We start from the raw sequence: 23986 nt of genomic DNA, 5'->3' as shown, positions 1-23986 counted from the left end.
CAAAACTTTGAACATTCTAAACTCATACTCAAGCTATTACCCTCATTCTAAATTTGTCTCCGAAGATTCGAATGATTTTGGAGATGCTATTAGAATGTTTAAAAGTTTAGAGACTAATTTACAATGAGAGTCATAGTTTAGAAATGAATTTGGAATACTCAAAAGTTTAGGATCAATTTATGAGAATCATAATTTAGGGATACAATTGAAATATTTAAAAATTTAGAAACCAATCTAAAAAGTGAACCATAATTTAAAAATGTCTGGTACAATTCATTATTTAACATAAAAATTACAATTTGTTTTTTTTTTCTTCCGGTTTGATCAGCAATATTAATTAGTAAATTAATTATGCTTATAAGGAAAAAGGGAGAAGAATTGGATTGGTCCACCAGCTTTTAAATTAGAGTTTAAATTTGTCTTTAGGAAAGCCCTAAAAGGCGAAAGCTTTATGCCTTGGATTAGCATGGCCTGTTTCTAAAAGATTCCTCATTTTTTTCAATCATGAAATTCAATTATTTTTACATCATTAGATTCAAATTTAGCCCATGAAATTGAATTAAATTAATATAAATACCACTTTTATTATTTTCTTGTCCTTATGAATAATAAAGTTCACAATTGTTAGTTGGTAGAATAAAATAATAATTTTGGTGAATGTTTCGTGTGGGGAGTGGCAATCAGGTTATAAAAGGCAGAAAGGATGGGCAAAATCTAGTAGGAAAGCAATTAAAAGAAATTCCAGTATTAAATAGTGATCGTCCTGGATTTCATTATATACAAAATATTGAAGCTGTTAATGGCGTCTCATTCTTGAAGACTGTTTGCGAGAAAAGAAAGGAAAAGGAAAAAAAGAGAGGGAAAAAGACACGGACCCTCAAAGCACGGTGCAGAGGAAGAGAGAAGGAAGAAGGAGGTTTGGTCTGTGGGACCCGCCCTTTGTCCCCACCCTGGCTATCCTCAGCTGACCACAGAAACGCCAAAAAGCTTTGTTTCAGAGAGAAAGAACTGAAACTAAAAAAATTCAATCATTTTTTTTTGAAAATTAGAAAAAAAAACATTTTTTTTTTGGTTTCAAAAGCAAACTACCCTAAGTTTGGAACGAGGATTTTTCTTTGAAACAAGTGTTTTCTTAGTAGAAAAGAGGAAACAAGAAATAGAAGGAAAATCCATAGTTTAAAGAGGGAGGAATATTTGAATATTACATAGTCTTGCAAGCTTTCCTGGGGTTTATTCATAAGTTTGAAAGTTTATTTAGGGTTGTTGGTTTTCTAATAGAGTTCGTATTTGGTGAGCTGAAAGATCAGGGGTTTTGCTTTGCTGTTTTCAATGGTAAGGACCGGTTCACTTCAATATATTCCTGTTGCTCTTTTAGCAAATTTTAGTTTTTTTTTTTGCTTGTATGTTATTGGGCATATAAGATTATGGCGTGTGCTATATGCCTATATTTATGGCGTGTGCTATATATATGCCTATATGTAAAACTTGAAATTTGACTTTTTTTCCTGCTTGACTTGACTTGGCATGCAGTTCTAATTTGAGGAAGTGGGTAATTTGTTAAGTCCAAAATTTTGAAGGGAAGTAGGGCTTGTTAACAGAGCATAGAAGGATGCAACTTACTGGGATGAATATTTGCAACTTTTAATTTTATTATGTTATTTATTTATTTGTAGTGTTGTCAAGTTAATAGAGTGGTTACTTCGATTGCTTTTGTACTATAATTGGTTTAAAGAGGCAAACGAATGAGAGATCAGCTTAACTTATATATATATATATATATATATATATTCAATTCATGCTAAAGTTGTTTCAGTCAATTGTAGTCTTAGACGGGTTACCTTTCTGTTAGAGCTTAGAAGCAACATTGCTGATTCTATGACTTTAGTTTTCATGTTACAAGTAATTGTAAAAGGTTGAATAATTTATTTGTAAGAGTTACTCCACTAATGATTTATTATTTGCTTCTTTGTACTTCTATACCAGTTGACGCCTGGTTTAATATCTGATATTTCTGAAAGAATGTTGCTTACTGATGAACATCTTTCAATAACCCTGTCTCAACTAAGATTTTGCGTTCTTCTTAACCTTTGTAGATTTAGGTTCAACTGACTTCTAAGTATCCTTTGCTTACCTTATATTTTCCCTTCTTCTTAGTCATTGCAACTTAGAAATTATACGCTTGATTTATATCCCATGTTTACATGTTGTTTGAGTTTATGCATCTGATTCCTCTTTTTGAAAATTTATAATTGATTCTTAAATTAGTAGTTTAATGCTTTTGTATATGATGTTTACTTAGCTGTATCCTGCAATTTTGTTTTCAGGCCGGCCCAGATAACATAATTATAGGTTCTCATGTATGGGTTGAGGATCCTGGTTTAGCATGGATTGATGGAGAAGTTATTCGTATCAATGGCAATGAGCTTCATGTTAAAACCACTAATGGAAAAACTGTAAGTTTTCCCTTATCTTTTTCTTTTATTATAATTTTTATTAATGGAGTTGGCTTGTATTTGACATTGTAAGTAATCGTGAGTTGAAATTTGAGCAAAGGAGAGCTTATTTTGTAGCTTCGAAGCTACTAGCGCACATAATTTAGGAGAAAAAATTGATGACTTTTGGTTATTGTAGATGATAGTGAATCTAGAAGTATAGGAATATAATGTAGTTAATGCAATAAAGAAAATTATTTTGTCATAACTTGCCTGAATTGCTGAGGGATTATAAAATAATGGAGGGTTTAAAGTCAATGTCTGCACATTTTTGCCTCTGAACTCCTAATGATAAATATCACTGTGATCGATAAAGGTGGTCAAAGTGCATATTGAGCATGGACTTCATGTCTTCAACCCTCCGCAGCCTAGAGTAGTAAGGAACCATGCATTTCATAATTTGGCTTATTCCCATTTTTAATGGCTAAGATTTGTCAACTATAATTGAGTGCTCATCTGCACAAATATGCTTAATTCCTGATTATGTTGGGTCATAACTGTGTAAACTAAGTGTATGATTTTTCCATTAGCTAAACTTGATGGTTATGGTGTGTATATGTAAACGTACTCGGTTGGATTGCTTTGAGCAGGTTGTCACAAATATATCAAAAGCTTTTCCCAAAGATACTGAAGCTCCACCTGGTGGAGTGGATGACATGACGAAACTTTCCTATTTGCATGAACCTGGAGTTCTGCAAAACTTGGCTACAAGATATGAACTTAATGAAATCTATGTGAGTCAATACTTTTATTTGTACATATATTTGTGTGTGTGTATATATATATATATATATATATATATATATATATATATATATATATATATTAATACATACATATCTCAACAAGCTAAAGGTACTTTTATGCTAAAGGAAGAACTTTAAGATTTTTCTTACCATGTTAATGTATTTACTGTTTTAGACGTACACCGGCAATATCCTGATCGCAGTTAATCCATTTCAAAGATTACCTCATCTTTATGACACTCATATGATGGAACAATATAAAGGAGCTACTTTTGGAGAACTAAGTCCCCATGTTTTTGCTGTTGGTGATGCTGCCTACAGGTGATTAGATATCAATGTCTTTCATGCATTGGTAAACATTCTTTTGTTTCTTTTATTTTTGTTTCAAGTCTTACTATGTGCAGTTGCATAAAAAATTAGGGCAATGATTAATGAGGGAAAAAGCAATTCTATTCTGGTTAGTGGAGAAAGTGGTGCCGGTAAAACTGAGACCACAAAAATGCTCATGAGATATCTTGCATTCTTGGGTGGGCGATCTGGAGTAGAAGGACGCACAGTTGAACAGCAAGTTCTGGAGGTAAGCTATACGTTTCCTTTCTCGAGAAAAGAATTGATCAAGATTTTTGTCCGTCTTTTATCTGGTTGTGCTATTGAATATTGCAGTCCAATCCAGTTCTCGAAGCATTTGGCAATGCCAAAACGGTTAGGAACAACAATTCAAGGTGTGCACTTGTTATTGTAGTGTTATATATGAATTTATTGTGTTGCTAGAGTAATGTTAAAAATATTTGTTGGTTTTGATTATAGCATATTATGCATATTGGATTTTCTTCTTGGCATTGTATCCTTTATTTTATTTGAGGCTTTTCAATGCAGTCGTTTCGGTAAATTTGTTGAAATCCAATTTGACAAGAATGTAAGGATATCTGGGGCAGCTGTCAGAACCTATTTACTTGAAAGATCTCGTGTTTGTCAAATATCTGATCCTGAGAGGAACTACCACTGCTTTTACCTTCTCTGTGCTGCACCACCTGAGGTATGTTTCGATTTTATGTTCTTTTTCATCAAGCAATTTTAATATTGCTTGTGATTCCTTGCTTCGTTTTTTCTGACCGGAAAGGATATGCGTTGACACAAAATGACCTTGAAAAGATTTGGGATCTATGTTTGACATTGTTAAAACCTTTGAACTTTTCTTCATCCTTTGAGCAGAACCCCCAAAGGCATTAGAGACCCAGATTAGTGTTAACATTGTGGTTTAGGAGAGGTGATAAAACATTGGGAATTTTTATAGTGATAAAAACAATAAACCAACGAGTTAAGCAAAAGAAAAGTGGGTAAAATAGAGAGAAAAGAAAGAAGGAAAAAACGTGGCTTGTCATGACTTCCTCTTTCTTTCTCGTCTAGAAGAGAAATAACCAGTTACTACATCATCATTAGCAACGAGGTTTGATTTTGGGCCTTGAGAGACTATACGGATCAAGCCATGAACTTCTTATATATTTTTTGCATAGCCACCTTAAAAAGGGTGAACAGCTGATTATAATACTAAAGAACTTTGGACTCCATAAAAGATAAGGGCTCAATTCTGCTCAAAGTAGATCTTCAAATTTCCTTAAAATATGCAACCATAAAATTTCGTAGCCCCCCTTCAATATGTTGACTTCACATTTAACATATGCAAGAAAACAGATCAATATGTTTACCATCCCTCAGATTACCTAAGTTGTAATTAACTCTCATAATCAAACATATAATTCGTGTAACTTAATTTGTACATATGTATATGTTATACTCAATTACAATAAAACAATTTCCCGTATCCTTATACTCCTCTTGGACCCTTCTATGCCGTGTTATCTTAAGTTCAAGGAAGTTGTGAATCAGTATCTAGACACATACCAACACTTGATACTTATAATTGAGTCCAAGCTACGTGAACTCTGTATTTGATAAATGTTTTATCTTTTTGATACTTTGCAGGATATTGAGAGATATAAGCTGGACAGTCCGAAAGCTTTCCATTATTTAAATCAATCTAGTTGCTATGAGTTGGATGATGTAAATGATGCTCATGAGTATCTTGCAATTAGAAGGGCTATGGATATTGTTGGAATCAATGATGAAGAACAGGTTTTACTTCATTACATTTGATAGTTTGGTACATTTTGGTTTTTGTGACGTTTTATTAATATAGACGACACACCTAAAATTTTAGGAGGCAATTTTTAGAGTTGTAGCTGCAATTCTTCACCTTGGGAACATAAATTTTGCCAAGGGAAAGGAAATAGATTCCTCTGTCATCAAGGATGAGAAGTCTAGATTCCACCTTAATACGACCGCTGAACTTCTTAGGTATCTATCTTTAACATTTCCATATTCTTAGTGTGATGTATTGTTTTGATGATTGTTAAACAATCCTACTTTCTTACTCATAAATAGGGGTGTAAACGAGCCGAGCCGAGTCGAGTATTGCTGAGCTCGACTCGACTCGAAAACTCGTGAGCTTAAAATTTTCAAGCTTGACTCGAACTCGAAATCTTGAACTGAAGCTCGTGAGAAGCTCGAAAAGGCTCGAAATGAATTTTTTTTCTTAAACTTAACTTGATTGAAGTCTCAAACTCAAACTTGAACCTTAAGTGCATGAAAACCTTACTGTATTTTTTTTTTTTAAAAATCAACACATAAATGTTAATATCGAGTAGCTCGTTTTGGCTCTTTAAGAACTAAAGTCAAGCTCAAGCTCGAGTCGAGTCCATTCGATCTGAATATTTATCGAGCACTTGACTGAGTTGATCTTGAGTAGCTCGCGATCTGTCTCGTCTCATTTACAGTCCTACTCACGAATCCAATTCATTTAATAGGTGTGATGCCCAGAACTTGGAAGATGCCCTCATCAAACGTGTCATGGTAACCCCAGAAGAAGTTATCACAAGATGTCTTGATCCTGAGAATGCAGTTGCCAGCAGGGATGCTTTGGCCAAAACAATATATTCACGGTTATTTGACTGGTAAACAATTAATTAAATCTGTGTCCTTTTCCTTTTTCCTGCATATTGATTGGAGCTAAAAGCGTCTTCTTCTTTTCTATATGTAAAATGTTAATTGTTTCCGTTCACGTTTTTGTTTCCAGGCTCGTGGATAAAATTAATGTTTCGATCGGACAAGATCCAAACTCAGAGTCGATAATCGGAGTTCTTGATATTTATGGTTTTGAAAGTTTCAAGTGTAACAGGTAATACCTCAACTTTGTAAACTGGGATGGTACTTTTGTAATAATATTGATAAGCAAATACAAGCTTGACTTGTGATGCTCCAAACAGCTTTGAACAGTTTTGTATCAACTTCACGAATGAAAAGCTACAGCAACATTTCAATCAGGTTAGATTTGTTCATCAATTGGTTTGACCATGATTTTGGTGATATAATAAGACTTATTATTGTATATTGTATATGTATTTGCAGCATGTGTTCAAAATGGAGCAAGAAGAATATAAAAAAGAAGAAATTAATTGGAGCTACATCGAGTTCGTTGATAACCAAGATGTCTTGGACCTAATTGAAAAGGTTTATAGCTTGTTTCTCATATGTTCCTTTTGTACCAGCTAATAGACTTGCATCTTTCTTATTCTTTCATATTGAAATTCTCACTTATTCTGATCTGTCATTCTGTTTAATCCAATATATTACAGAAGCCTGGAGGAATAATTGCTCTTTTAGATGAAGCCTGGTATGTTGCTTTTGTTAATTAGTGGTTCAAAATTATTATAGTACAAGTTTATGCTTGGTTAATTCATTTACTTTGATATATATTTTCTTGGATCATGTTTTTTTCATTTGGCCAATCTTCTTGAGTTAATCTTCATTAATGCAGCATGTTCCCCAAGTCTACCCATGAAACTTTTGCCCAGAAGTTGTACCAGACTTTCAAAAATAATAAGCGCTTCATTAAACCAAAGCTTTCCCGTACTGATTTTACTATATCACACTATGCAGGGGAGGTAAAATTTTTCTTTCTATTATATAGACCTTATCCTTATTGGCTGTAGACGGTTCACAGTTTTTATGTCTTTCTCTATTTTCTAGGTAACTTATCAAGCAAACCAGTTTCTAGACAAAAACAAAGATTATGTTGTGGCTGAGCACCAAGCTCTGTTGACTGCATCAGTCTGCTCCTTCGTGAGAAGCCTTTTTCCTCCCCTTCCAGAAGAATCATCCAAATCATCAAAATTTTCTTCCATTGGGTCACGCTTCAAGGTAATGTATCCTAGTCAATCCCACTTGTTCAGTCACATAACATATGTGATTGCTGGTTTCCATTTACTAGCTGCCGAATCGTTGATTTAACTTTCTTATACGGAGTTTTATTTGTCATTACCTGTTAGTTTGCTTGTAGCACATAAATATGATAGACTTCTTAGGTATGTCGCTAATGACATGTCTTGATCATCTATTTTTATACTGTAGGATTTTTCTGATTAAGTGATATTTATACTACATTTTTACTTTGACCATTTTTCAGAGCTTGAAAAATGGCAAATATGTAACGCTGGTGTATGAAAACCGATTGAAAATATGAATTGTCTGATTTACTATCTTTCAGCTTTTATCATGTTTAAATCATGACACCGAGTTGGCTAAGACATGGCTAGCATTTACAATTTCCAGTGTGTACTGTGTTGGCAGTCAATTTTTGCTTTTAGCCTTTCATTCTACGCTCCGGTTGGGTCATGTTCTATATGCTTAGTGCTTCTGCCCTCCTTATCACATTTTGCATTATGTTGTTTTTGTTGATAAAGAGTAAACAACATAGTGGAGAAGAAAAGGAACTCTTTTTATTATATATTGTGAATGGTGAAAATACATCTTTTTATAGGAAAAGTTAGGAGTAAGTTTTCTATTAGAAGTAAACTACTTGGTAGTTATCCTTATCTATCTAACTTTCTAAGAGTTAGTGTTATATTAAAATACTAACTTATCTATTGCATAACCTACACTCCCCCTCAAGTTGGGGAGTAAATGTTGAAAAGACCCAACTTGGATATAGTCTCATCAAAGTTAATTCTTGGAAGTGCTTTGGTGAGAATATCTGCTAACTGATTCTTTGTTGAAACATAATTGAGCTTCACCGTTCCACCATTCACCTTTTCAGAGATGAAATGTCTGTCAATCTCCACATGCTTCGTTCGATCATGATGAACTGGATTCTTTGCAATACTTATTGCAGATTTACTGTCACTTTGAAGTTCAAACCATTTGTTGGCACATAACCCCAACTCAGTTAACATTCTTTGAAGCCAAATTCCTTCGCAAATTCCAAGTGCTATTGCTCTAAATTCTGCTTCTGCACTACTTCGAGACACCACCGCCTGTTTTTTGCTTCTCCAAGTAACCAGATTTCCCCAAACAAATGAACAATAACCAGTTGTAGATCTTCTATCCGTTAATTCACCTGCCCAGCTTGAATCTGAAAAAATTCTTACTGTTCTATCATCACTCTTTCTAAAATTTAATCCATGTCCTGGTGTCATTTTCAAGTATCTTAGAATTCTATTCACAGCCTCTAAATGTTCTTCTCTTGGATCATTCATATATTGACTCACTATACTGACAGGGAACGCAATATCAGGTCTAGTAAGTGATAAATAAATTAGTTTACCTATTAGCCTTTGATACTGTTCTTTGTTCACAGGACTTCCCAATTCTTCTCTCCTTAGCTTCAGATTTGCTTCCATGGGTGTTTCAGCCGGCTTACATCCCTTCTTTCCAGTTTCTGATAGTAGATCAAGGATATATTTCCTTTGGTTGATCACTATTCCTTCTTTTGACCTTGCAACCTCCTTGCCTAAAAAATACTGTAAAGTTCCCAAGTCTTTGGTTTCGAACTCCTTCGCTAGTAGCTTTTTCAATCTTTCTATCTCCATACAATCATCACCTGTTAGAATGATATCATCCACATAGACAATCAAAATTGCCTTTTTGTTGTTTGAAGATGTTTTGACAAATAAAGTGTGATCTGATTGACATTGCTTGTAACCATCATTAATAATCACCTTTGTAAATCTGTCAAACCAGGCACTTGGAGATTGCTTAAGTAGGTAAAGACCCCCACAAAGCCTAGCACTGCCAATCACTTTCCCCGAGCTAGAATCCTGAAATTCACAAAAATCAGAGTTAAATTTCGTGATACAGCATAAATCGGCAGACAACTTGCTAATGGAGATAAGATTGCAAGTAAGATTGGGAACATAAAGAACATGAGATAACAAAATGTCCTGATTTATTCGAATAGACCCATGACCGGCAACACCGGATAGAGAACCATCAGCTGTTCGAATATGAGAGATAGACGAGTCGGCATGAAAAGTGTGAAAGAGCCGAAGATCACCTGTCATATGATCACTTGCACCAGAATCCACAACCCAAGTAGGAGTGGTGGATGTATTAGCCAAAGTAGCAGAAGGAATTCTACCTGTAGGTACTGATTGGGTATGAGTGTTTAACTGACTAAAAAACTACTGCAACTCTTCCATTTGTTTTTTAGTAAACGAACTTCCTTGTAAATCAGTATTCACAACACAGTTTTCTTGAGTATCACGTTGTTGATGCTATTTTGAAGACTTCCCATCAGTAGGTTTGCCATGTAATTTCCAACAGGAATCCCGTAGATGGCCAACCTTCTTACAATAGTCACACCAAGGTCTTCCCTTCTTTGGCCGAGTAGTAGTTTGAGAGTGAGGGATATAATTGTCACCATTCAATCGGTGACAGGTGATAGAGGCTGAAGAAACATCAGAATGGGGTGAATTAATGAGGATTTCCGAAATGACCTCCGATGAAGAAGTGGTGGAATTCATGATCGACGACTAGATTTAGGGTAAAAAAAGAAAGAAAAAAAATCGGCTAGATTTAGGTGAAGGATCGGTCACCTAGCTGATACCATGTTGATAAAGAGTAAACAACATAGTGGAGAAGAAAAGGAACTCTTTTTATTATATATTGTGAATGGTGAAAATACATCTTTTTATAGGAAAAGTTAGGAGTAAGTTTTCTATTAGAAGTAAACTACTTAGTAGTTATCCTTATCTATCTAACTTTCTAAGAGTTAGTGTTATATTAAAATACTAACTTATCTATTGCATAACCTACAATTTTAGCTGTTCTTAATCTTTAATGAATTTGAAAGACTTATTAATTGCCCTGCACAATAACTTTGTTGGCATATCATTTATGGTCTGATCCGGAGAAATTATTAACATTTTGTCTAATTGCAGCTACAGCTTCAATCTCTTATGGAGACCCTGAGTGCTACAGAACCGCACTATATTAGATGTGTGAAGCCAAATAATGTTCTCAAACCTGCCATTTTTGAGAATTCCAGTGTCATTCAACAATTACGCTGTGGTGTGAGTATTTATTTATTTATGCTGTTGTTTAATCTGAATGTTACCTATCAGGAATCACGTGGTTCATTATATTTTGGTTTTAACCATACCTGAGCTTGACTAAAATCTGATTTTATTTCACTTCTAGGGTGTTCTTGAAGCAATTAGGATTAGCTGTGCCGGATATCCTACCAGACGTACATTTTATGATTTCCTTAACCGATTTGGTCTACTTGCTCCGGATGTTTTGGAAGGAAAGTAAGTTTCGGAAGCAGTTCTAGGTGTTTCTTGAATATATATGGATTTTAGAAGATCTGTATCACTGTTCTTTGAGTTGAACTATAACTAACTGATAGAGTTTCATCTCATTTAATCTCCTCTCGTCAGTTACGATGATAAGGTTGCATGCCAAATGATACTTGATAAGAAAGGACTGAAAGGGTACCAGGTATCTCCCGTTATCATTTTCTTTTTCTTCTCCATTCATTGTTATTTAATAAATCTTCTGGAAAAGAATATTGCCAGAAAATTTAGCTATTCTTGGAGTTACCATATTTAACTACAATTCAACTTGAGAGGATGCTCGAATTGCTTTCTTATTCTTGGTTAATTTTATTAACCTAGGGTGATAGTCACCTTTCTTTCTAACTTTAATTATGAGCAACTTAAGCTTGGATACTCTGTGTAGATTTACTAAATAAGCAGTTGAATTCTACTGAATCCCTTCTATTTTGTGAGTCTTTTTTGTTTTCTTTTGGGTAATGTGTATTTAAAGATAGGAAAGACAAAGATTTTCCTGAGGGCAGGGCAGATGGCAGAGTTGGATACTAGGAGAGCAGAGGTGCTGGGAAATGCAGCCAGGACCATCCAACGGCAGATTCGTACATATATTGCTCGCAAGGAGTTCATCTTCCTGCGTGGGGCCGCTATCAGTCTTCAGTCTTATTTGCGAGGTGTTTTTCTAAACTCTATTAAGGCCTCCTTTACCTATTTTCATGTTGCCTACTTGCGTCTTTTTAATCTTGTTAGAGATGTCCATGTCTCTATGTTACCGAGTTTTTCAGTGTCTCCATGTGTGCAAACTGTGTTTGAGGAAAAAGCAGTGATAATATTATTCTGAGTGAGATGGATGTTTATAGCTGCTGGCATTTTGAAAAATAGTAATTTCTCGAATTTTTACCAAGTTTCAAAATTGTGATTAGGAATTTAGGGTGAACAAAATTTGATTCTAAAAACCCAATCCCCCCGGGGAATTTCGAGTTATTCATGTTGTTTGAGTCAACTCGAATTTTGAGTTTAAGTCTAGCTTGAATTTGCAAAGTTTGAATAACTGAAAAATCGAAAATTTATTTAAGTAATTTTGACAGTTTTGCGATTTGGTCCCTATGTTCCTTTTTTCCTCAATTACCCCTTCATTTTAATCCCATTCGACCTAATTTGAATCACATTTCTCCTAAACCACTGTAGAATTCCTATTTAGCTTCAACTCCTCTTTTTGACAACAAATTGCCTCTTTTTTTTTTATAAGAATATGGCCTCATTAAAAAACCCCTTCATAACCATCAAGCTCCGAAAACTCAATAGTCATAGGAAGGAAGGAGGAAAAGAGTGTCCAGATTTTATTACCAGAATAAGGACTACAACCAAAGCAAAACAGATACAGTACAGAGACTCCCATAAAAACACCCAAAACAAACCCCCAACTCACCGAACCAAAACACCTCTCCTCACACTATCCTATGCCCGATTTAGCTAAACAATCAGCTTCCTCATTAGTACATCTCTTAGCAAGTCTAGTTATAACATTGAAATGCAACACAATCTTCTGAATAACTCTAACCAAATCAACATAACGACCCGGGCAAGTCTCCGGATTGTTGATCCACTTCAAAGCAAGAGAGGAATCACTCTCTAAAATCAGACTCCCCTTATCCCTCCACACCGAGTTAAAAAACAAGTCTAAGCCTTCTTGGATCGCTAAAATCTCTGCAAGGATCGGGGGGCCTGGACCGGTCGCTCTTGAGAAAGTACCCAACCTCTTATTTTCAGCATCCCTGAGAACACCGCCAATACCACTGCACCTCCAGTCAAAATTAACAGTCCCGTCGACTTTCATTTTAAAAAACCCCATAGAGGGAGGACACCAGTTTGGCATAGTCAAGCCCCACTTTGAGGGGGAACGGTGCACATATGCCAATGTTAAGTCACCCACAAGGCAGTCAACTGGGATAGGGAATTCAATGTATTTAGCCAAGAACCAAGACGCCCACTTTGAAGGGGAAATTTCCTCTTTATTCAATTTAGCTCCTCAATTTTGCACGATTTCCTTGTTTCTTCATTTCCTTCTTCGTTTTAAGTTCATTTTTTTACCAAATTTGAACCACATGCCCCTCTACCATAATAGAACTATGTAACTTTAATTCCTATTTTTAACAACAAATTTACCGTTTCTGCAATTTTGGCTCTCGACTTTGCATTTTATTTAATTTGGTCTTTCTACAACATTTTTGCAGATTCTTTCTTTCCACCAATTCCATGACTCCTTTTTACTCCCATCAATTTTTTTTCCTCAAAATACCCTCTTTGAAAGAATAACATTATAAATATATTTTATAATTTTATATGATATTTGGTTTATTAAATAAACATACGATGTGAAAAAGAATATGAAGAAATATATATGTATAGTATATGGTTATAGAAAGTCAATAAACTGTAATGAATCCATACATAATATTATAAATAATTACAATTAAATTTTAACAGGTATACTCACCCCTAATGACTCGTTTCTTTTTATTTTATGCATCTGGCTTGGAGTTCTGTTTTATCCTCCTCCAAAATTTTGTAGGTAATATGGCACGCAAAATATATGATGAGCTGAGGAGAGAATCTGGGGCATTGAATGTTCAGAAGAATTTCCGCCGACACATTAACAGGAAATCCTTTTTGACAATGAGGAAATCTGCAATTACTTTGCAGTCAGGATTAAGATCAATGATTGCCCGCAATGAGTTTAGGTTCAGGAAGCAAACTAAAGCTGCCACTATCATACAGGTAAAAGTAACTTGACATCTTTATTAAAAACATTGAAGGATACTGCACTCAACATTTTCGAAGCTCTACTAGAAACATTTTGATGCTTAAAAGGAAATTAACTCTTTTTGCAGGCTAACTGGCGTTGCTACCAAGCTTATTCGTATTATAAGAGTCTTCAAAAGGCTGTATTAATTTCACAGTGTGGCTGGAGGTGCAGAGTTGCTAGAAGAGAGCTTAGAAACCTCAAAATGGTTTGTCTTTTGCTGCTTAACATTGCTATATAACATGTCAAAATGTTAGGGCGCATTTGGTTGCCTATCCTAGCTGAACCCATTCTTTATTTTTTTTTAGGCTGCAAGAGAAACAGGAGCCCTGAAAGCTGCAAAGGACAAGCTAGAGAAGCGTGTGGAGGAACTTACATGGCGTTTGCAACTTGAAAAGCGATTAAGGGTAGTGTACTTATATTCTTACTTGGCAAAGCATTTAATCATTTTAAGCCTAATATTAAATCTTGGAAAGATTAATGCTTTAGATGGGTGCTTCAAACAGTTTACTAGGTCTATACTATGCTTATTTGAACTTAAATGCAGACTGATCTTGAGGAGGCGAAATCTCAAGAAATTGCAAAATTGCAAGACACGCTGCATGAAATGCAATTACAAGTGGAAGAAGCTAAATCTATGGCTATCAAGGAAAGAGAGGCAGCACGGAAAGCAATTGAAGAAGCACCTCCAGTCATCAAAGAAACCCCTGTTATTGTTCAGGATACAGAAAGGATTAATTCCTTGTCATCTGAAGTTGAGGAGTTGAAGGTATGTATACTTTATTGTCAGAAGTGGCATATATTTTTCCATAAGTAGAACATGGTTGTTTGACTCTGCAGATGCCGAAAGATTATTTTTATTTTGTACTCGGAATAAAAAAATGGATTATGCAAGTATTTGAGGATCGTATAGTAAAAAGTATTTGTGAGAGCAGTGTTTTCTTACATCGCATCTGATTTTCTAGTCGAATTGCGCTTGCATAGTTTTGTATTGCTCAAATTATTCATCTCTTGGCTCTAATGAACAATTTTCTAATTTGTGCAGGTTTTGCTACTGGCCAAAAAGCAAACAGTTGATGAGGCAAAGCAAGCTCATGCCACTGAGCAAGCCAAAAACGTTAACCTGACTAAGAAGCTTGAAGATGCTGGGAAGAAAGCAGATCAACTTCAAAATTCACTGCAGAGGTTTGTCACTGATAGTGATACCATGATATTGAAAATGAAATCCATGGTTGACCACTACCGTTTCAGTAGGATTAGTTATAACTTAGTTGCTTGTTTATGCTGTCACCTCGAGTAATTTGTGGCCATGACTTTTTTCTCATGGTGGTTCTTTTACCATAGTTATCAACTATTTTACAAGTTACTGTAATATGTGCGTGTGTTACATTGTCAATTAGGATGACTAAAATATCTTTTGCTGCTAGCTCTCACACTGATGGTTTGCATGTATAACGGTTTATATGCATGTATAAGATTGGATACGATGCACAGCTTAATACATTTGCAACTTTTCATTCTTCCCATGGTTCAGACTAGAAGAGAAGCTCTCTAATTTGGAATCAGAGAACCAGGTACTCCGTCAACAAGCACTCTCCATGTCGCCAACCGGCAGAGCTTTGGCAGCAAGACCCAAGAAGACAAATTTTCAGAGGACTCCTGAGAATGGTAATGTTGTGAATGAAGAAATAAAGAAAGCTCTACCAAATCCAAAGTTGAATGAGACTGAGGAAAAGCCCCAAAAATCTCTTAATGAAAAGCAACAGGTCAGTTTTGAAAATTATGAGAAGGATGTATACTTTTTCTTCTTCTTTCTTTTGGCCACTAGACAGGTGCTTATTTATTAACATGGAAGATGATCATTATTAAAATGATTAGATTTTTTTTTCTTGGGGAATGCTTTGAAGAACTACATTTAACAGCTTTCTTATGACTGGTGCAGGAGAATCAGGAACTTCTAATAAAGTGTATTTCTCAAGATTTAGGATTCTCCGGGGGCAAACCGGTTGCTGCTTGCCTAATATATAAATGCTTGCTCCATTGGAGATCATTTGAAGTTGATAGAACAAGTATTTTTGATCGGATAATTCAGACCATAGGAGCTTCAATACAGGTGATTAATAAATTGCAATTATTTTTTGGCTAATCAATTTGATTTGGACTGATCACATGGAAAACTTTCAATGGGATAATTTATAAAGTAGCAAATTTCTTTTGTTTCTATTATTACTATATAAATATTGTTGTTGTAAAATACTTCCTAATTCTAGGTACCCGATAATAATGACTTGTTATCCTATTGGTTATCAAATTCATCCACTTTACTATTGCTTCTGCAACGGACACTCAAAGCAAGTGGTGCAGCAAGCCTAACTCCACAAAGGCGAAGATCAACATCGGCTTCTCTATTTGGAAGGATGTCTCAAGTAGGGATCACCGTCACTTTATCTTTTAAGCATCTATGTGTACCTCAACCTGTGGCTTCTTAGTAACCTCTGACTTCTGACTCTAACCTCTTAGGGACTTCGAGGTTCTCCACAAAGTGCTGGTTTCTCATTTCTTAATGGTCGGCTGCTTGGTGGTCTTGATGACCTACGGCAAGTTGAAGCAAAATATCCGGCTTTGCTTTTCAAACAGCAACTGACTGCCTTCCTTGAGAAGATATATGGAATGATAAGGGACAATTTGAAAAAAGAGATATCTCCGGTTCTTGCATTATGTATTCAGGTATCATAGAGCAATTCTGCCCAAACTTTTTTAGCAGTTACAACAATAGGAGAGAATACTTGAATTTCCTTTGTTACTCATTTTCAAAAAATCGAGGCTTGAGTTACTCTTTTTGTCCATATTGATCTATTTCTGCAATTTTCTATGCAACCGGCTCTATTGTGGATTTTTTTGTAATCTAAATCTACTACTTAGCATATTTATTTAGAATTAGAACAAATTGGTACACACACACTCTCCCCCCTCCCTATTCACATATGTTTCGATGCAGGCACCCAGAACTTCCCGGGCTAGCTTAGTGAAGGGGCGTTCTCAAGCAAATGCTGTGGCTCAACAAGCTCTTATTGCTCACTGGCAAAGCATTGTGAAAACTTTAAACAATTACTTGAAGACAATGAGGGCTAATTATGTGAGTGAGGCTCCAAGATGCCTTAACCCCAAGTTGCTTTCCAATATGGCCACATAATACTCTTTGCTCTCTCAACTCTGCAGGTTCCTTCGTTCTTAATTTGCAAAGTGTTTACTCAGACATTTTCATTCATCAATGTTCAATTGTTTAACAGGTAAATGCACTCCAAAAATACAAAAACTTTTGAGGTTCTACCTTTTAGTTCTTGACTGCTCTGACATTATCAAACTATTTTTATTGACATTTTAAATTTGTTTTTGCAGCCTTCTTTTGCGGCGCGAATGTTGTTCATTCAGCAATGGGGAGTATGTTAAAGCTGGGCTAGCTGAGCTGGAACAATGGTGCCATGATGCAACTGAGGAGGTATCAACTCTGTACTCTGACGAAACATCAGAACCTCCTTTTTTTTTACTGATTTTCTAATAGAATAAATGTTGAATATCGGTTTTACATTTCAGTTTGCAGGCTCATCCTGGGATGAGCTGAAGCATATTAGACAAGCCGTTGGCTTCCTGGTTCGTATTTAATTCCTACACATCTACTGTGGTGTTTACATTTGCATTTCCCCCCCTAATATCTCTTATTAACCTTCATTTTTCATTTTCTTTCAAAATAGGTCATACACCAGAAGCCCAAAAAGGCCTTGAAAGAAATAACCAACGATCTTTGCCCAGTGAGTTGCCTATACATCTTTTGCACATTCTAAAATCTTCTTTCCCCCCCCCCCCCAAAGTTTCCTGATTATTCTTTCGATTCTATTAAATGTCAGGTGCTTAGCATGCAACAGTTGTACAGGATAAGTACAATGTATTGGGATGACAAATATGGTACACATAGTGTATCTTCAGATGTAAGTTACAACTGCTAGTGGTTTTTTTCCTTATTTTTTCCCTCGTTACCTTCTATTCTTCGCATTAACATGAAGCTGATACAACATGTTTCGATAGTTGATTTCCTTTTTCAATCTTTATTACCGACATTTCTTGGTTATTATTTACAAGGATGCTATCATTTTCCGATGATATGAATTCCTAGCTATGTTATGAACCTGACTTTACCATATAGCATTAACGATTTTGATTGCATGATTGGGTTCCCCATTTTTGTCTCTGTTTGTAGAAATTAGAGGAATACCTTTTTATTTCTTTTTCAATAATCAAACAGGTTACACATCCCCTAAATATATACATGTTGAAACACCTAATTTCTAGGGATATATACAACTTACCTAGAATAGGATCAAATCTTATCTAAAACAGAAAGAAATAAACAGGAAATAAATATATAAGGATATGGTAACAAGCTACCAGAATCCCTTAATATATGGAACTGAATATTGATCTGTTTGACTCTAGATTTCCTTAATTTCGGCCCTCTAACATGCAGACAGATATGCATTCAAACTAAACTCCAAATAATTCTACACTCCCCCTCAAGCTGGATGGTAAATGTTAATTAACCCCAGCTTGGAACTTAGATCATCAAAAGTCTTTCTTGGTAGAGCCTTAGTAAGAATGTCGGCTGTTTGAAGACATGTGGGTACATATAGCATTTTGATCATCCCTTCCTCTATCTTCTCCTTTATGAAGTGCCGATCAATCTCCACATGCTTAGTTCTGTCATGATGGACTGGATTCTTGGCAATGCTGATTGGTTATCACAGAACATCTTCATAGGTTCTCCACTAGAAATTCTTAATTCCTCTAGTACCCTTCTTAGCCATATTCCCTCACAAATACCATGGGCCATTGCCCGAAATTCAGCTTCTGCACTGCTCCTTGACACCACTGATTGCTTCTTACTTCTCCATGTGACTAGATTTCCCCACACATAAGTACAATACCCTGAAGTTGATCTTCGGTCTTGTATTGATCCTGCCCAATCTGCATCACTGAACACCTCTATGTCTCTTCTTTGATTCTTCTCAAAAAATAATCCTTTCCCTGGTGTTAGCTTCAGATACCTTAGTATTCTATACACCGCCTCCATATGTTCTTCATTTGGATTGTTCATAAACTGACTTACCATGCTGACTGAAAAACCAATGTCTGGTCGTGTGTGAGAAAGGTAGATAAGTTTACCTACTAGCCTTTGGTATCTGCCTTTATCCACCGGTGCACAATTTTCTTTAGTGCCTAATTTTGTTGTTGAATCCATAGGTGTGTCCGTTGGCTTACATCCAAGCATCCCAGTTTCTTTTAAAAGATCCAGTACGTATTTTCTTTGGGAAACACAGATTCCTTTTCTTGACCTTGCAATTTCCATGCCTAGGAAGTATTTGAGCTGTCCAAGGTCCTTGATTTCAAATTCCTTAGCTAGAAGACCTTTGGTAGTGTTGATTTCTTCCTCATAATCTCCTGTTAGGATAATGTCATCCACATATACAATGAGGATAGCCAGTTTTCCTGCAAATGAGTGTTTGACAAACAAGGTGTGATCTGATTGACATTGAGAATAGCCATGATTCTTTATTACCTTGGTAAATTTCTCAAACCAAGCTCTTGGTGATTGCTTGAGCCCGTATAATGATCTTTTAAGTTTGCAAACTTTGTTGTCAGTTTTCGGTGTCTCAAATCCTGGAGGGATTTCCATGTAAACTTCCTCAGCTAAGTCCCCATTTAGAAAAGCATTCTTGACATCTAGTTGGTGAAGGGGCCAATCAAGATTTGCAGCTAGTGATAGGAGAACCCGAACTGTGTTTAACTTGGCTACTGGGGCAAATGTTTCTTCATAGTCGATTCCATATGATTGAGTGAATCCCTTTGCCACTAGCCGTGCCTTGAAACGATTAACACTTCCATCTTCATTGTACTTGATTGAGAATATCCATTTGCATCCTACTGGCCTTTTTCCCGATGGTAATTTTGATATTTCCCAAGTGCCATTCTTTTCCAGTGCATTTATTTCTTCAAGCACAGCAGCTTTCCACTCAGGAGATCCAAGAGCTTCTTGTATGTTATTTGGGACCTGAGTGCTGTCGAGGTTGGCAACAAACGACTTGAATTTTGGTGACATGCCTTCATATGATATAAAGGTGTATATAGGATGTTTTGTGCAAGTTCTAACCCCTTTCCTCACGGCAATAGGATAGTCACTGTCATCACCAGTTAGTTTACTCTGTGAGGGCTCAAGATTAGGATTACCTAAAGGATCTTCACAAGATCTTGGACCAGGATCAGATTCTTGGTTTTGCTGCAGAGGTGCTGGATCTTCACAAGATCTTGGACTAGGATCAGATTCTTGGTTTTGCTGCAGAGGTGCTGAAGGTTCCATCTCCTTTTGGTTCTTTCTCCTTCGTGAATAGGTAATCAACTCTTTATTAGTTGTTGATTTACTAATGTCCAGATTTTGGTATGAAGATTCTAGGGAGAGATGTTGTTGAGGAGAAATAGAGTTAGAATTTGGAGAGAGCTGAACTGATTCATCAATATCCCAAATTTGATATTCCTGGGTAAAATTGGTCTCCCCCTGAATATCAGATTTGGGGTAGTAGGGCTGGTGCTAAAAAAAAAGTAACATCCATGGAGTGGTAGTACTGTTTAGTGACCGGTGAGTAGCACTTATACCCCTTTTGAGTTGGAGAGTACCCAAGGAAGATACACTTAAGTGCTCTAGGATCAAATTTATCCCTTTTATGTTGATGGACATGAACAAAGGCTGAACACCCGAAAACCTTGAAGGGAATAGTGTTGATGAGACGTGTATTTGGGAAAAACTGAAGTAAGGTTTGACAAGGACTTTGAAAGTTGAGAATCCTAGATGGCATCCGGTTTATGAGGTATGCTGCAGTGAGAATAGCTTCACCCCAGAAATGTTTCGGTACATGAGTAGAAAACATAAGAGATCTTGCAACATCTAGAAGGTGCCGATTTTTCCTTTCAGCAATTCCATTTTGCTGAGGGGTGTTGACACATGAGCTTTGATGAATGATGCCATGACTCAAGAGATAATCATTGAGTATGAATTTGAAGTATTCTTTGGCATTGTCAGTTTTCAGAATTTGGATTTTGGCTTGGAATTGAGTTTGTATCATGGTGTTGAAGTTTTTGAAAATCTGACCTGCCTCTGATTTTTCTTTCATGAGAAAGACCCATGTAAGCCGAGTGTGATCATCAATAAATGTAATGAACCAACGGGAACCAGTCACATTTTTTAGTTTAGATGGCCCCCAAACATCACTGTGAATCATTGAAAAAGGATGGGATTCTTTGTAAGATTGGTTGGGATAAGAATTACGGACATGTTTAGAGAATTGACAAATTTCACACTTGAACTCATTTGGATTTTTATTATGAAATAGAGAAGGAAACAGCTTCTCAAGATACAAGAAATTCGGATGGCCTAATCTATAGTGCCATAACATGATTGCACTATCATTATTAGAACAACTGACAGAAAAAGAAGTAGGATTACCAGACACTAGACAATCGGACTGATAAGTTGTGCCTTGAGGAGGATTTGTAACCTCGAGAAGATAGAGTCCCGAGCATATTTTAGCACTGCCAATCGTCTTCCCCGAGTCCAAGACCTGAAATTCACACATGATTGAACCAAATTTAGTCACACAATTCAGGTCTCGAGTAAGTTTACTAATGGACAGTAAATTGCAATTCAAATTTGGCACAAGAAGGACTGATTCAAGTGTAATATTCTCTGATACTTTAATAGAACCTGTACCAACCACTTTTGAGAGTGAACCATCGGCTATTCTGACCGTCAAGTGTTTATCACATGGACTGTAAGTAGAAAATAGGTCCTCATTTCCAGTCATATGGTCTGAAGCTCCAGAATCTATAATCCATGGATTTGACGTCTCTTTTTTAACACTGAGAGCGCTTAAAAAATTACCTTTTTGGGCTAAGGACCTAGTACCAACCACAGTGGAGGTTTGGGCATGCAAAGACTGGTTGAACAGATTCTGTAGAACCTCTAATTGTTCCTTGCTGAATGGAGTGGGTTCAGGTGAAGGTTTGTCATCCATTGAGGCAAAATTGCCTCGCCCCTCTTTGTCGTTGGCAGACCGAGAAGACTTCCAATCTGCAGGCTTACCATGAATTTTCCAGCAAGTGTCCCTGGTGTGACCAGGTCGGCGGCAGTGATCACACCAAGGGCGTCCTTTCTTTGGTTTGGTGTCATTGTTGTTGTAGGAGTTCCCTCTAACAGCAAGGGCTGAGCTCTCAAGACTTGTCATTGGTTCTTGAGAGCCCATCATGATTTTCTTTCGACTCTCCTCTCTCCGGACTTCAGAAAAAGCCTCCCGGATATTAAGTAGAGGTTTGGATCCCAAGATTCTTCCTCTTACTTCATCTAGATTTTTATTTAATCCAATCAGAGACTTATATATTCTCTTCCGTTCAATGATCTGTCTATACCTGATTCCATCATCTAGGCAGCTCCAATTGTGCTCCTCGAACAAGTCCAGCTGTTGCCAATAGCGGTTGAGTGTATTGAAGTACTGGGTTACTGTTAAATCTCCTTGACGGAAGTCATGGAGAACACTCTCCACTTCAAACAACTCAAATGTATTCTCATTGTTGGAATACGTTTCCTTTGCAGCCTCCCAGATTTCCCTTGCTGTTCTGTAGAGTAGAAAGTTCTCTCCGATTTCATTTGTCATGGAATTGATGAGCCATGACATGACCATATTATTCTCGGAATTTCAGATTTTGAACTTCTCATCATCCTGGCTTGGCTTGGCAGCCACTCCTTTGAGATAATCATCCTTTCCTCTTCCGCATATGAACATTATAACAGAGTGAGACCATTGGAGATAGTTGTTCCCATTCAGTTTGTGTCCTGTAATGGGCATGGGATTGCTATCTCCACTACTGTTACTGGAGGCCATGGCTACCCGTATTTGGTTATATGAGGGATTTAGGGTTCAGAGAATGCTCTGATACCATGTAGAAATTAGAGGAATACCTTTTTATTTCTTTTTCAATAATCAAACAGGTTACACATCCCCTAAATATATACATGCTGAAACACCTAATTTCTAGGGATATATACAACTTACCTAGAATAGGATCAAATCTTATCTAAAACAGAAAGAAATAAACAGGAAATAAATATATAAGGATATGGTAACAAGCTACCAGAATCCCTTAATATATGGAACTGAATATTGATCTGTTTGACTCTAGATTTCCTTAATTTCGGCCCTCTAACATGCAGACAGATATGCATTCAAACTAAACTCCAAATAATTCTACACTGTTTGTATAGATATGCTTAAGCATGCAACATGGAAAGTAGAGAGAACTATCCTTTCCTCTTTTCTGTCACACACGTCGACACTTTGAACATTACCATTCCGAAAATGTTCTCTCACTGCAGGTAATTGCGAGTATGAGAGTTATGATGACCGAGGATTCCAACAATGCTGTCAGCAGTTCATTCTTACTGGATGATGATTCAAGGTACCAGTTATCATCACATTCAAACTTACAAACGTCTTCATCGAAAGAATCCTTTTTCGTCCATGGCTATAAAACGAACTATATGTTCATTTTGCTCTCTCCTCTTGCAGCATTCCATTTTCCATGGATGACATCTCCAAGTCAATGCAACAAATAGAGGTGACTGAAATTGATCCGCCACCTTTGATTCGAGGTCACTCCAGTTTCGCGTTCTTATTACAGGCTTCCGAATGAAGTAAGCCGTCACTTTACCCCCTTCACTCTACCGTTACGATATTTTTGCACCCTCGTGATAAATGTGCATACTCTGTAACTATAATAGGCTTTATACAAAATACACCATATCCAGTGTCAGGTCGGGTGGTTGTGCTGTAGGGATAAGCTTAATGGTGGGGGTTCTATGGTTTATTTTTGTTGATTTTTTTGAAAATTTTAAGTAATTGTTAGTATTTTTTTATTGTAATTTGGAAGCCAAAAAGGGGGAAAAGTGCCAGTTTTTATAGGCCAATAAAAAAGTACTTAATTTATTTTGAACAATCCCCAATTTAGACTATTTTACTTGTTTTACTTTGTTCAAACACATGGATCCCAGCCAATTCCAATATGTTCCACTTAAAAGTTCTTGGAAGTTGTCATGCATATGACCAAGTTTCTACAACAAATAGCACAATAAGTAGGGATCGATGTAAGATTTTTCATTAGAGGTTGACTATAAAATTTTAGACG

At 36.3% G+C, this 23986-nt stretch overlaps 1 protein-coding gene across 1 annotated transcript; it reads left to right on the top strand.

Annotated features, from left to right (window-relative positions):
- Positions 1 to 1058: 1058 nt before the first annotated feature.
- Positions 1059 to 23744, top strand: LOC120167426 (myosin-17-like). The gene is made up of 37 exons (XM_039176451.1): positions 1059 to 1332; positions 2325 to 2453; positions 3083 to 3226; positions 3414 to 3559; positions 3659 to 3815; positions 3902 to 3960; positions 4115 to 4274; positions 5222 to 5371; positions 5457 to 5593; positions 6103 to 6249; positions 6372 to 6473; positions 6562 to 6619; positions 6704 to 6805; positions 6931 to 6968; positions 7113 to 7239; positions 7325 to 7495; positions 10513 to 10644; positions 10772 to 10881; positions 11011 to 11071; positions 11399 to 11576; positions 13475 to 13680; positions 13794 to 13913; positions 14014 to 14112; positions 14253 to 14474; positions 14751 to 14890; positions 15240 to 15471; positions 15648 to 15818; positions 15976 to 16131; positions 16226 to 16432; positions 16704 to 16841; positions 16925 to 16995; positions 17105 to 17204; positions 17300 to 17356; positions 17458 to 17514; positions 17611 to 17691; positions 23178 to 23260; positions 23371 to 23744. Exons 1-37 carry the CDS (start codon positions 1330 to 1332, stop codon positions 23492 to 23494), a joined length of 4575 nt encoding a protein of 1524 aa, XP_039032382.1. The 5' UTR covers positions 1059 to 1329; the 3' UTR covers positions 23495 to 23744.
- The last annotated feature ends 242 nt before the right edge of the window (positions 23745 to 23986 follow it).

This window comes from Hibiscus syriacus, unplaced genomic scaffold (genome assembly GCF_006381635.1).
Source record: "Hibiscus syriacus cultivar Baekdansim isolate YM2019G1 unplaced genomic scaffold, ASM638163v2 tig00111678_pilon, whole genome shotgun sequence".
Classification (NCBI taxonomy): Eukaryota; Viridiplantae; Streptophyta; class Magnoliopsida; order Malvales; family Malvaceae; genus Hibiscus; species Hibiscus syriacus.
The sequence above is the reverse complement of the archived record's forward strand: the minus strand, read 5'-3'. Positions and strand labels throughout refer to the sequence as shown.